The sequence below is a fragment of the Clarias gariepinus genome, chromosome 1 (assembly GCF_024256425.1).
Source record: "Clarias gariepinus isolate MV-2021 ecotype Netherlands chromosome 1, CGAR_prim_01v2, whole genome shotgun sequence".
Lineage (NCBI taxonomy): Eukaryota > Metazoa > Chordata > Actinopteri > Siluriformes > Clariidae > Clarias > Clarias gariepinus.
In genome coordinates, this window is record NC_071100.1 from 31,042,013 (window position 1) to 31,055,952 (window position 13,940).

Consider the following 13,940-nt stretch of genomic DNA (forward strand, 5'->3'; position numbering starts at 1 on the left):
GTGGATTTTCAAAGGTGAAGCATTCCACTCTCTGAATGTTGACTGGACACATGCAGTGGACTAAATGACACCTAAGATGTTGGGTGGGATCATTAATCATGGATGTATGACCTGCTTTAAAATGTTTACACAATTTAAATGTTTTACTGTGGCTAAAAGTTACATCACTGTACTCTGCTTGAAGTCTTTTGTACAGTAAATGTCAATTTTAGTCCCACATTCACAAGTGGGACTAAAGTCCCACAAGTCCCAGTTTAGTTTGAACACCCCTTATGACCAAGTTAACTTAGATGTACAGGGTAAATGAAGTCCTTTCCAGATTCTGTATATACCATTGTTATATAATAACTTTTATGTTTGTACCCAGCATAGATTTTCTGTTTTAAATGAATAAAATTAGTAACAGAATTGATCCTTGCTCCGCATTTTATTTGATGTAATTCTGAGGAAAAATATCAAGGCTCCTGGCTGGTTTTTCCCCTTCGGACTACTTCAACTGTAAAATACCAATGTTGTAAATGTAGTAAATGAACCAAAAATTCCACAAAAGTGTTCCACAAAAGTGTTTTGGCACTGAGTCCATTCCAAGCTATCAGCCAGCTGTCACATTTCATACCACAGCTACCCATCAGGCTATGAAATGCCTTTTTTATTTTTATTTTTTTTATGACACACACTTAGTGAGCCAAACTATTTTTTTTAATTGCTGCTCATGCTTCACCACAGGGCAGCATACTGTTATACATGAGAAGAAAAACACTAGCCACTTCTACATACATGAGCTAATTGATGACCACAATCAGTGTATGACAGAGAGCGTGACATCCCTCCCACCCAGCAGGATGGCTAATTTTTCGTATATAGCTCCCAATAGAGTTTTGATCACTCACATTTTAGATTTTTCCATTGCCCATTGGGAGCCCATGCTATAGATGGAATTGTTAAGAAAAAGTATAATAATAAAAAAGGAAGTAGAAGTTTTAATGGGGTTTTACATGGAAACCTTTCTAAGAGGAAAATCACTGTGGTAGGGTTCTACAATTAAGGGTTACCCCTCAGGGGGGCAAATGGAAGAGCAGTTTATGGTACTAGATTGAGGCATAGTTCTGAGGTTAGTGCTGTCTTTAAAGTGCTGCAATTTCGTTTGAACTGAAGCAGGACTGATTTATGTCTGGAAAAATAACATTAATAAAAAAAAAAGAAAATGGTTACTTTGTATAACAAGGATTTTACTCGTCCTGCCAGGAGCGGGGAGTTTAGTTTTGTATCCTGAAGTGTGGGATTTGCGTAGGAGGAGCTGCTCAAAACTGGACAACGGACAATGCAACGGTTAGCCGCGGAGCAACGTCCCGCCCCTTCAGCAGTGGACGCTTCTACCGAAACTCGACCTCTAACGGCCGTTCCACCTGTCAATCAAAGTAGGTTTTCAGCCTGAAGCGTTTCCTTCACGCGGAAGCTCGGCATGCGCGCTCTGAACGGCACACTCCTCCTCCTCCTCCACTGCCCTCACCCTCCCCTGCCTCATACCACGGCTGCCCGAGTTGTTGTTAGTGATGGAGGGACAAGAGTTCGTGGTGTGAGAAGTGTGAGACTCGAGTAAAAAAAAAAAAAAAAAAAAGTCCCGGAACCAGCATGGAGACCGTAGAGCAACTCGTGACCTTTAATCACATCCACGCCGAGCTGACCGGAGGCGCTCCGTGGGGCTTCACGCTGAAAGGAGGACTGGAGCACGGAGAGCCGCTCATCATAACTAAAGTAAGTGAGGCAGCGGGAACGCGCTCAGGCGTTTTACTGAAGTTTTTCCTTTTCTTTTCTTCAACATGCATTGCTATTTCAGTGATTACACAAAGAAGTCGCGCAGTTGTGTATTGACCCACTGGAGTAAGTTGAAAGTGTTTGGAGCTGCAGATGTTCATTCAGTTACTTACAGTTAGAAAAGAAGAAAAAAAAACTTTGTGTTTGAAAGTTTGGTGTCACATTTCAGGCACATCTTTTTCCCCTTGCATCTCGAATGCTTTTAACGTTGAATTTGGAGTGTGCTGTGCTGCAGAAGTGTTTTGGACTGAATGAATGGTTTCCTGAGTACTACTTCCTTCCTATAGCTTACATCCATGTGCACTTTATATTTTGGCTGCACAAACTGTTGTTAAATCTGGACCACGTATTCTTAATTCTTTTTCTCCAGTCCATTTCGAATATTGGCAATCAGAATGAATAGTTTGACAGATGAAGCAGAACATTCCCAACTCAAATTCTAGAAATAAATCAAATTCTTTCAGTGTTTTATTTTTTATTTTTGCGCTGCAAAAAGAAAAACAGGATGACATTTTGCAAGCAGAAGCTGATGTTTTTATTTCCATGTTTGTGTATACCACAGTTGTGTATAGTTCTTTCCTGGCATCCTTCCCAGATGTTGGACACAGCTTTTTAAATAGAGCACATTAACACAAGGCCATAAACCAGGCACCGTGGGAGCGTACCTATACAGGCATTAAATGCACATTGCTGCCTTTTTTTTTTTTATCCCTCTGCATCTTAAGCCATGGAAAAATGATTTCATACTTATTTGATATTAGGCCATCTTTTGGGGGGAACAATGTCAGATTTCTGGATTACATCATTGAACTTTAAGCTGTTTAAAACTTTGTATAGAATGTAATGAGAATTAATGTCTAATAGTTGAGACTGCTTTGTCATTTATAAACCCTTAGACGTAACTTACGCTATAAAAAAACCTTTTTGTTGTTGTTGTTCTCTGAGAGAACTCTGAAAAGTTGGGTTTCAAATGTAACAAAGTGTATCCATTTAAAAAAGCATTTCAAGTTTATAAAATCAAGAAATCTCAGTCCTATTCCTAACATGTCAGCTTAAAAATGCATGTTAGTTAAAATATAATTTATAGATTCTCTCATGTGTTCATACTGTATATCCATGTTGGAATAGGTGAAAAAATAGCCCTGGCCAGGTTCAGCAAGCTTTTATTAACTTTGCAAACAGTTGAACTAGAATGCAGACATCTATTTAATCTCGTATGTTCCTGTCTCTGTTCAGTAATAAATTCAGACCGTTTATCTGCACGGCAACTGCTGCATATTAACGAATGTGATCTGTAGGTTTCAGTGCAGGAGGCGGTCAGGGAACTGTATGAGAAGTTTTTCCCTGCATCTTTCAGCACTGCTGCGTTTTGTAGAAAGTGTTGATTTGTTTTACTTGAATGAAAATGTTTTAGGGTACAAGAGCCACAAAGATCACATTCCCAGACTCACCCCCCTGAGTTGATGGAGGGGGAGGGGAATGGACACTGGGAGAAAGAGAAAAAGGTTAGGGAGGTGGGGGAGAACTTAGTAAGTGTAGAAAGAAATCCGCTTACTTCAGACTTATTTTGAGCTCACATAGGGAATACTTTTTACTTTTTCACCCTTTTTTATCTTTTTAACATAATTCAGGCGTTCTACATGTAATAATATATTGCTCCCTGCTAAACATATATAGAGTTGCGACACAGTTCCAGAGGATTAACGAGAGGCCAGATTGATTTTAAGATGAGCATTAACTAACCTTGTGGGGTAGAAAATTCATGTAAGTGTACCCAGGCTTTGAGGGTATTGAATCCCGTTTTTCAGGATGTATTGATGTGGTGTGCCCCTCCTCTTCCAGATGGTATCATGTGCTGCATGACTGCAACTCCACCCAGTCTCAGATGTGTCTCACTGACCCCAGGGGCTTTATCATAACCTGAAGTGTGACTGCAGCGATAAAGAGGTGTTACAGATATTGACTTGATAATAGTTCTGGATTTTCACATCATCACTGTATTTGAACTTGCAGTGATATGATTTGAAGGATGTTGTCCGACCATGTGGCTCACTTTTTTAGTTTTTTTTTTTTTTTTTTAACAAAAGCCTAAACTTCATGCAAGACTGTGCAAACAAATGAGTGGTTTTGTGCTAATGCATGCCTAATAGAGTCATGTAGCTCACTGGGTAATCAGTGAGCTCTAACCACACTTTGGAGTTTGGACCATGGCCAATCTGATAACCCCCATGCTACCCTCACTTGATAACAATGTTGTATTTCATTTGGGGTTTTCTACCTCTGCGGCCATTATGTTGTGGCTCTTTGTAAAGATATTTGCCACAGGGATGTTTCTTTAAGCTATTTACACATTTTCCATGTGATTTAAAAGCAAGGCACAACCTGCATGTTTAATGGATTCTTTCACCTATCAACCATCTCCGGACTTATACACCAACCCTACTGTTTTTCTTGGGTCCAGTGGACATGACTGATATGTCCAGTCCGTCTCTGGCCTAAGAATAAGCTCAAGACTCTCCAGTCTTTGCCACACAAGATCTACCACAGTGATTGATCTCAGGATTGTACATACTTTCGACTAATATTTAATTAGTACACTTATTACTGCTCTGATTCAAATGAAAGTTGTAGTCAAAGGAATCTTGCGAATTTCTAAAAACCCAGTCTAATGTTTTGTCCAGCCACACATTGGACTGTGTTTCTTGTGTTTCTTGCACAAGCGTACCATTTGTGTAGCAGCAAAAATTTGACTGTCCAGAAATTTAAACTGTTATGCAGTTTGATTGAGGATAGATGTAATGCAGATGCAAACGGTGGCATTGCAGGGCATGGAATGCTGATGGAATCCTGCCACTTACTTTTCCATGCTCACACTCAACCACTAAATAAACGGCAACTAATCTCAAATCTCTCAAAGACCCTGTGTTTTCCCCCATTTTGTTATTCAGTTGCTTAGTCGCAGGGTTTAGGATGGAAACATTGTACATTCCCTTGCTTTTTTCATTTTCTGCTGCAAAGTTTATGTAGACCACAGGGCACTTTAGTCATACTTTTCTCCCCTTTTTCTAATCAGCCAATGGAACTTATTCCCAAGCACCATAGTTCTGGGATAAAGGAGGAGTCCTGGAAATGGTGTAAACACGAAAATGTTGCTCTGAGCCACAGTTTCGGTGCAACTATTGGCATTTCAAGGCATTGCATTCATTCAGCTCTATAACATCACCATGTGAAGAGAACTGCTTCCTCTTTTCTGTCATCTAGTAACTACAGACTGCTGTTTCTGGAAAGTTTTTCCCAAGCAGGCACATTATCAGTGTGACTACTGTTTGGAAGATATCACCGTGAGGTAATGGGTATTTTGGTACTACTGATTTTATGGGCTTGAAGAGGAAGTGGGTGAAACAGTGTTTTAGTTCTTATATGTTATATGTTGGGCAGAACCTTAGAAAGTCTGGAGCTGATTTTGGGTGTGGGTAGAATCTGATAGCTGGTAGGAATGTGAGTTTGGCTCCTGTAGCATTTGTCTTGGGTGGAGGAGATTTGATGGAGAAAGAGATATCGGGGTCTTGTTGCTTCAAATAAACCACTGGACATTTCTGTTTCTACACGTCCTGCTTGGTGTGACTTTGCTCTGGGGTTGGTGTGTAGATTAATTAAGAACAAGAACTTACTTCTTTCTTTTATAAAGATGTGTTGATGCAGATAATATATGTAGCAGAGAATAAATGCAAGTAAGCAGAAATTTAACTTTTTTAGCTTGTAGGAAACCTAAATTGTTTGTAAGTGCAGTGAAAGTGCTTATGGTTTATGAATGCCCAAGTCCTTCTTTTCAGTGTCGTAGTGGTACGAATGCTGAATGAATCAAACCCAAATGCCAACCAGTTTACCATGTAATCCTCTACAATCTATAGAATTATAAAAATCATATAATAAAAGGTAGAAAAGTAGTAAGTTCTATGTCCATGACCCAAGATCTCTGTGCTGCCAATCAATCATGTCAACAGGTTAAACGAAATCAAACGGTTTAAAGTGCTTTAAGCTCAATCCAAACTGTTTCTCTCACCATGAGGTTGATGAAGCTCTTTTTCTTTTTTTTTTTTTTAGTTTCGAAGTTAACTTGTAACATGTAAAATGTCCCTTTAAATCTATGAAGCATGATAAATATTGTTTGAGACTTTGAAGTAAAAAAAATGCACACTTTTGCATTTTCTTTTTTTTAAAGCAAGCAAGCGAGCAGAGAGAGAAGGAAGGACAAAGAGGGACATAAGAGGGAACTTTGTTTGAGCAAGGTTAGGAAAGGGTGCAAGGTCATTCCTTACACATTACATCCTTAAAAGACACACCATGGCCCTATTCATGAGGAGCAGGAAACAGAGAGATGGCAGGTCATGTATTAAGCTGTCACGGTGCACTCTCCCTCCTCTATACGTTCATGTTTGATATGACATTGACAAATCAATCTGTCTTCGCCTTGACCCAAGGGGGTCGCTGACTCTCTGACACCACCTGTTGTTCTGTTCAGACATTACGTCCTGTAATAAACTTGATATTTATGATGGAAAACTTAATCATGTCCTTTCAGGTGAGGACACTGGTTACTTGTTTTCACACTGACCTACATTCGCCTGTGTTTGGATTAGGAAAGTCACCTTTACCAGCGAGCAAGCATGCTGCCAATCCACCAGGAAACCGATGAGCTTTTAATTGCCCTTTCGAAATTTAAATTCAGGGAAACGAACGGCAGATCTGTCCCATCAGGACGTCCTTAGTTCATCTCGTCGGACACATTTCAAAGGCGCCTTCTCACCTCGTAGTGTTGTTGTGAGGGCGCATGCACAGCCTCTGGAATGGCTTCAAAAGCTCTGTGCGTGTCCGAGACGTGATTGATCACATCGAGATGTTTGCAAACAATTGCCAGCAGTGATATATAGTGTCTCGATAGTCTCGTAAGTGGATATTTAAGTACCATTTGATACACATTTGATTTGGGTGTATGACTAAGTAATGAAGTGATACAGAGCCAAGTTGTTATTCTAACCGTCTGTTACAACATAAGCACACTTTTTGTGTGTGAGTGTTATTGTGTTCGTCTAAAATAAGGCTCTTGAATAAACGAGATGTGCTCTGAGTGTAATTGTATTCTGCAGGCATTTTGTGGTTCTTCCATGGTTAGTCATGTTGACAACTTTGTATTGATAATGAAAAAGATTGGTTTATGTTTTGACTGTGTGTGCTGCAATCAGAGCTACTTGTAATTTAGCTGCGAGTGTGTTTTGTAAAGTCATGAGATCCTTATCTGGATTGAAAATGTTTTGGTGGGAATAAGATAATTTCTGATTAATCTACAACGTAAATGTCCTGTTTGAACTGATTATTAATTTTTTGCCTCGAAATGTTTAGACTGTTCGCGTTTTGTGCTGTTTGTGTTTGTTTAAGGATTGCATTTCAGGCGAACTGGTATTTTGGCTGTTGCGAAAGATTTTTTTCGTCCTCTGCTATTGCGGCTGCAGGCATATAATGAAATGGTTTGACACGGCTCAGGGCAGCTAGCCACATGTATGTGGTTGTTTTACTGGCAAACGGTTCAAAACGAATCGGTGAAATAAAAAATAAGGACTACAACGCATTTCTTTGCAGCGAGCCGCTCATTGCACACATCTTCAAACAAACCTAGACTAAAGGCAAGACAAAAACGTTCTTTGTAAATTATGTCACGTGTGTTTCTTTACTTCATTAAAAGAAGGAAAAAAGCCTTAACTTGCAGGCATACACCCTCAGGGTTGTGTGTCACACCTTTAAGAGTCCAGCAGCACAATGGAACTTAAGTCTCAGTCAGGCTGCAACACAGCTCAACTCGCTGAGGTAGCGCGCACACACGCACATACACACACTTATTTTTCCCAGCTTGAGCCATCAATAAAGTCTTTGTCACTCTTTCTCACAATGTCTGTCTCTTTCAACCTCCCTCTTTCTGCCTCTATCTCTGCATCTCATTTAATCTCAATTGACTCTCCCTTTTGATCCCGAACTCCTCTTGATCAATCTCACTTCCATGTTGCTTCATCCACTTTTTATTTGCGCTGTTTTGAATTAAATCCGTGACAGGATTGTCAGCATGAATAGTATCTCAGTGCGTGTCCGTGCTCCAGGTTACCCTCCCGACCAATCAGTAACTCTGTAGCCGTGTGTTCAAGGACAACTGACCTAAGATATGAGAAAAACACACTGATAAGCACTTTTGTAGTGGTGTAGGAGATTAAAGAATTTGTGTTTGAGAGTGTGTGTTGAGGGGGTGAAGGGGAGGGAATTGAGTTGACAGTCGAGATAAAGGAAGCTTGAGGGTAGCATGCAGATGTCACAGTGTTGTTGTATGTGTGTTGTGCAGGGCACTGGCTGAAATCCTTCTCAGGCCATAGACAAAGGCCGAGCTCGAGAGGAGAGGCTTCTCTCAGTCGCTTGTGACGATCACAGCAGCTGGGTTATCTGAGGGCATTCACTAATCATGAGCGTGCAATACGCTACGTTGCTTAGCAATCAGTTCACTTTAGCTGAGTCGCTTTCAGAGCAACCCTTTAATCACTACAGGTCCAGTTATCAATAACGTAACCTGCTGATCTACTTTTGGTGAATCGACATGTTTCAAGACATTTCTTCCAACCTCTTAGTTATTGTAACTTGTTTATTAGTTTTTTTTTTTTTTTTTTTTTAATGGAACACTACCTTAAAATTTTAAATTAAAAAGTTTGTCTTATTAAAAAAGGGTTTCTAAAACACAACTTTTTACACCCATGGTGATCAGGAAAGCATATCAGAATTCATACCATGTTGTTTTCTTGGGTCGATTGAGCGAAATTGTATTTTCTATCTACGACAATAGAATGTTCAGCTAAAGCTGTGGTGATGACTTAATAAAACAAGATTCTTGTTTTTGTTACTCTTGTTCTTTTGGCTCCTTCCGTCAAGAGGTTGAAACAGGGGACCATCTTTTTATTGTAAAACCTTTCACATATTTAATAGAGAAGAGAAAGTAAAAGTGAATTTTTACATCTAATCAGTTGTTGTTGTATCACTGGACTTAACAGTTTACACCCGATGGGACAAAATGCTTAGGAAAGAGCACCACAATATCAATATCATATCTTCGTATCGTCCAACTCTGAAGGCAACCTTGATATTAAATTATGGAAAATTTCCTAATAAAATGTGACATCATCTCTGATATCTCAAAGCCATTCGAGATCTTTTATGGCAACATTAGCTAACTTTGTTTTTGCAGAGCTGGCTTTGTGCACAGGTCAGGGTTCCTGAGTTCCACACACTCACTCACTCACTCACTCACTCACTCACTGGAGCCTATCCCAGGAGACTTGGGGCACGAGGCGGGGTACAACCTTGCAAAGCACACACACTACGCGCAATTTAGGAATGCCAATTATCCTAATCTGCATGCCTTTGGACTTTGGGAGGAAACCCGAGCACCTGGAGGAAACCCACCAAGCACAGGGAGAACATGCAAACTCCATGCATGCAGAACTCGAGGCGGGAATTAAACCCAGATCTTAGAGTTGCAAGGCGACGGTGCAAAAGAAATTTAAATTGTAAGGCTTCATATGGGTTTCTGGGCCAAATGTCCACATTCTCTTGGGCTCATAGGGGACGTGTATTCTTCTTTTACATTGCACTAGAAATTCTGATAACATTGTACTGAAACAAGAAGAGCAATACATTTGTAGTACTTGAGGCTCAGGGATTTTCAAAAAAAGGCCATGCAGTGTTTTTGGCTCAAAACATGGTAAAGTATCACTTTAAGCAAGGAGACAGACAAACAAAGGCAAGTTTCAGACTCAACAGGAGATGTGGAAGCTTCTGGAACAGGAGAGGGGTGTGTGTGGGATTCCTCCTGCAGCTGTGAGGCCTCGTCGAGCTGCGACCGCTGGCACATTCTGCACTGCATGGCAGGGGGTTACCGTAGTGACCTGTCTTTGATTGGTTTTGGAATCTAAGCTGTGTGCATGTGTGTAAGAGAGAGAGAAAGACGGTGATAGAGAATAGTTATATTTGTGTTTACGGAGTGCTTGTTCTTGAATGAAGTTCCCCTGTGGCATTTGGTATCAGTTTCCATGTTGAATATGTATCAGCACACGCAGGGAGACTAATTGATATGCACTCGAGCACCAGGGAACTATTATTATGTTACAGTCAAGGAGAGAAGAAGTATGTCACACACAAAGCTCTGTTTTTATTTGTCTTAGATTCAGGTTCATTGTTTAGCATAACTGCATTGAGAGTTCTTCTCACAGGCATTTTTGTCCATACTGTAGATATACTGTACACTGTAGACACCGGGGCTATATAGACTATAGAGATTACCATGACAAAAAGTAAAGATTTGATGTAAAATGTTTCTTTCTTTCTTTCTTTCTTTCTTTCTTTCTTTCTGTCTTTCTTTCTTTCTGTCTGTCTTTCTTTCTTTCTTTAATTGTTGCCTTTCATTTATGTCTTTTTGTCTCTTTGGATCTTCCCACACGTAGGTGTAATAGACCAGTTGCTTTTTCCTGTAGGCTCCGTGTAAATGAAGCGGATGAGAATTTCCGGTCTGTCCTGCCTAGACTTCCCGGAATGTCTTCTTCATCCTGCTCACTTCCTTGTCCTCCACACAAATCCTCTATTCCTGCTCTTGTTTCATTCAAGACATTTGAACCCTTCTTTTTGTTACAGCTGTTGGACAGGGAAGAGTTTTTTTTGTCAGTATATGTAGGTCATCTTAATGTTTGTTTAATAACGTGGGAAAAAGAAAAGCCCCACTGTTAATAAATCTGCAGTAAATAAGTGACAGTATGAATGAAGAAAAGATGACTGGGGTTTGAAAGAGAAGGGGAGCAAGGAAAACCTGGAAAGATGGAAAGAGACAGGGAGATGACTCTTTGTTCGCAGGGAGCAAGCTATTTAATAGGAACAGATGTTGCATGTGTTAATCATTGGCTGTCGTCTGACACACACAAACACACACACATTGTCCATGTAGATGTCCACGAATGGGTTCCCTAGAGCCACACTAATATATATCATCTTCTGACAAGTTTTATCAGTATTGCTCCATGGCTGATATATCAGTATTGGCGTTTAAGTGCACGCAGGAGAGTGATCACTGAAACACAGCTGTCTGAAATGAGACGACCAGCGACTCATGCATGTCATAGACCTGGGACGTGTTTATTTGTTATGCATACGCTCATGAAGAATTTACAAGGTTATTTTTTCCTACGCTTTTTTTATTTTTCATGAAGGATTTGTATGGTTTAAAAGTGGAAACTCGTTTGCTTCGGTAGGTAGGATAGCAGGACTGAAGGATAAATTGAAAACAGCTTCAAAAGAAAAAAAGATCAAAACAGATCAGCTACTGAATTGTGTCCTTTTCAAAATTACAGTACCGGCAGTAATCATACTGGGCAACTTTCTTCATATCAGGAGCGTTTGTGTTCATCCATGAAAAGTCCCACATCAGACAGGCTTGTATAGACCCACTCTCAAAGGATTTACAGATTATGGCCAAACTTTTAGACATTCCTCACCCACACCCAGAAATACTCCGGAGTGTTTCCGTGCTGCATGTCTTTGGCTGCTTCTATGTTAATGATTTTCTGACTGGGGAAATCATTACCAGCATTGATAAAGAAGCATTTGTCTGAAAGCTACATTCTTGGACGAGTCTGCTCCCCAGCGCTCCTCAGCACTGGCCTCTCTTGGACACCTCCTTGAATTATGGTTCCAAACAAGTGTGTTGAAACCCGTCTCATAACTCTTTCGAAACAAGTTTTGACATGTCTTTCAAATGTGTTTAATATGCTAAAGCCCCCAGATTAGTGCTATTAAGTGTGAGGTATTTATCTCCTTCCAAGAGAGATCATCTCACTAAGTTCTGCTTCTCTGTGTGTCATCAACTAAGATGCTTCCTAAGCCTAAGATTTTATCCACCATAGTTCAGTGTGATCCTGACTCTTGTGATCTTTCCCAAGAAATTCTGAATCTTTTTCAGGGAAAGATGGTTTTCCTCCCCTGCTTGACCTGTATTCTCTGGCCAATCGATCGTGACTCGTTGAGGTCCATCAGGTGACCAGGCAGCTGTATGGTGCCCTCATGTGCCCAAACGTAGCACAATGGTGGGCACTAAGCCAGGTAGCCAGGCAAGCAGAGATGGACGCACCCTGTTATTTATAGAGCATTAGCGGCAGTGACCTCATCCAGTCAGGCTGAAGTGTGTGGGTTCAGACTGGGAGACAGCAAGCTCATTCTTCTCCATCGCCTCCTGTAGGAGCATGTTGGCAGCCCAGTTCAGCTACTGGGAGCCAACAAGCCTGGTGTGTTCTTGTCTGTCGTGTTGTTGGTCTGACAGACGAATATAAACAGGTCTTGGGACTCAGGAAATCTGCTTTCATTTATAACCTCATAAAGAAATAGATCAGGAACAAACCATCCTCCTGTCAGCGAATCAGCATTTATGTTCAGTGTAATCTGACTCATTCTCCATTAAGTATCGCTGTATTAAACACACTATGGATTTTATCTCTCGTATACTTTCATTAGTTGCAACTATTAGTAACGCATCATCATATTGTTATATTTGCCTTGAAAATGACCTCACTGAAGTGTATTCAAGTCCATCTTATTAGACTGGAGTTGAACACCAAGTGAGGGCTTGAGAAATATGTAGAGCTGCACTTTTAAAAATTTATTATTTATTTATTTATTAATTCTAACTATTATTTTTAGATAAAAAAAGATTTTACTTTATTAATTTTTGTTTATTTATCTGATTTTGATTAATCCATTTATTAACTTGGCAGTAAATAATAACCATAACTTTGATGTTTAAATATTGATAATGATGTTTACCTTTTAACTTTTTTATTTAAAAAGGTTTTTCCCATAGAAATAATTTTTTTTTTTTTTTTTTCACTTTTTACCCACATAAAATAAAAAATCCAGAGTCCAGTGGCCATCCAGAAAAAAAGGGGGCAATCATTTTTACTAATTAAAAAAAAAAAATGCATCTGTTAGGTGTTTCTTTAAAGAATCACCACATGCCAGACAATTGGGTTTGGATTTTTGGGGATAAAGTCTCATGTTCCACCATGCGCCCCCAAATCTGGGACGAAAGTAAACATTGGTATGCATCAGCGCACTCCACGGAAGTCTACATATTTATATAATCAAAGTAATCAATTACACTGACGTGTAAGTGCAGCCCTAGAAATATGTTGTAATAAAAAGTTTATGCAGCATATTTTATCATTTTTATTTTGTTTTATCATTATTATAAGTGTTAATTGGCTTGTTGTCTGAATAATGTACACATTTTCAAAAAATAAATACATGCATTAAAATAGATAATTGTTTTTCAGTAAATCTATACAGTAAACTGCATTTTAGAAGTTAAATGTATTGCCTAAAAATATTTAAGCATTCATCACTCAAATAACTTTAAAATGAACATATTCTAAACAGCAATAAGAAATGTTTTCATTATAGCCATGACAAAAAACCAATAGCAGTATTCAGTTTGACTGGTACATCACCAGTTGTAGAATTTCAATTTGTTAAGTTAGAATTTTAGCCACATAATTTGGACAAATATTTGTCTTTATGAAATTCAATGAATTTTTTCCTCAATTTTATGACACACACCCCTTTGCAGAGACTTGTTGCTTAGGTTTGTATACTCTTTTTTGGAAACTGCTAAGAATGGCTTCTCAAAGCCGCTTATTGTAGTGAGGCTATTCCCACTATGGGACTTATAATTTTCTAGGCTTGTTCGGGTAATTTGAGATGGCTCTCACCTCCTGAGGCTGAAACGGAGAGTGTATTTTATCTTTCTGAGGAGTGGCAGGAAAGGAGGTACAGTGATGCCATTTGTTTCCTCTCCTCCCCCAGTGCCTGTCCCTCATTCCTCCCACTGTTTGTTTTCACAAATGAAATATGTTAATTAAAAGCTAGCGATCATCGAGCTCCCACTAGTGCAAGCTGCCTTTTCAACACCAGTCCGCCAGGCCTCGTTTGAAGAACGGAGTGCAGAAGTTTTTTATTTTATGCCCCATAATGAGCAAGGAGGTGGCTAAAAACAGGGG

General features: G+C 39.6%; 1 protein-coding gene across 2 annotated transcripts in view; it reads left to right on the top strand.

The window, feature by feature from the left end:
* Positions 1–1,330: 1,330 nt before the first annotated feature.
* shroom4 (shroom family member 4) overlaps positions 1,331–13,940 on the top strand; it is a 37,857-nt gene continuing 25,247 nt past the window's right edge. Inside the window, exon 1 of one of the 2 annotated variants that reach the window (XM_053497471.1) lies at positions 1,331–1,755. In XM_053497471.1, the coding sequence (XP_053353446.1) occupies positions 1,633–1,755 (123 nt within the window). In that variant the 5' untranslated portion in view covers positions 1,331–1,632. The remainder of the gene's footprint in view (positions 1,756–13,940) is intronic. The other variant, XM_053497473.1, reaches the window with a different exon arrangement.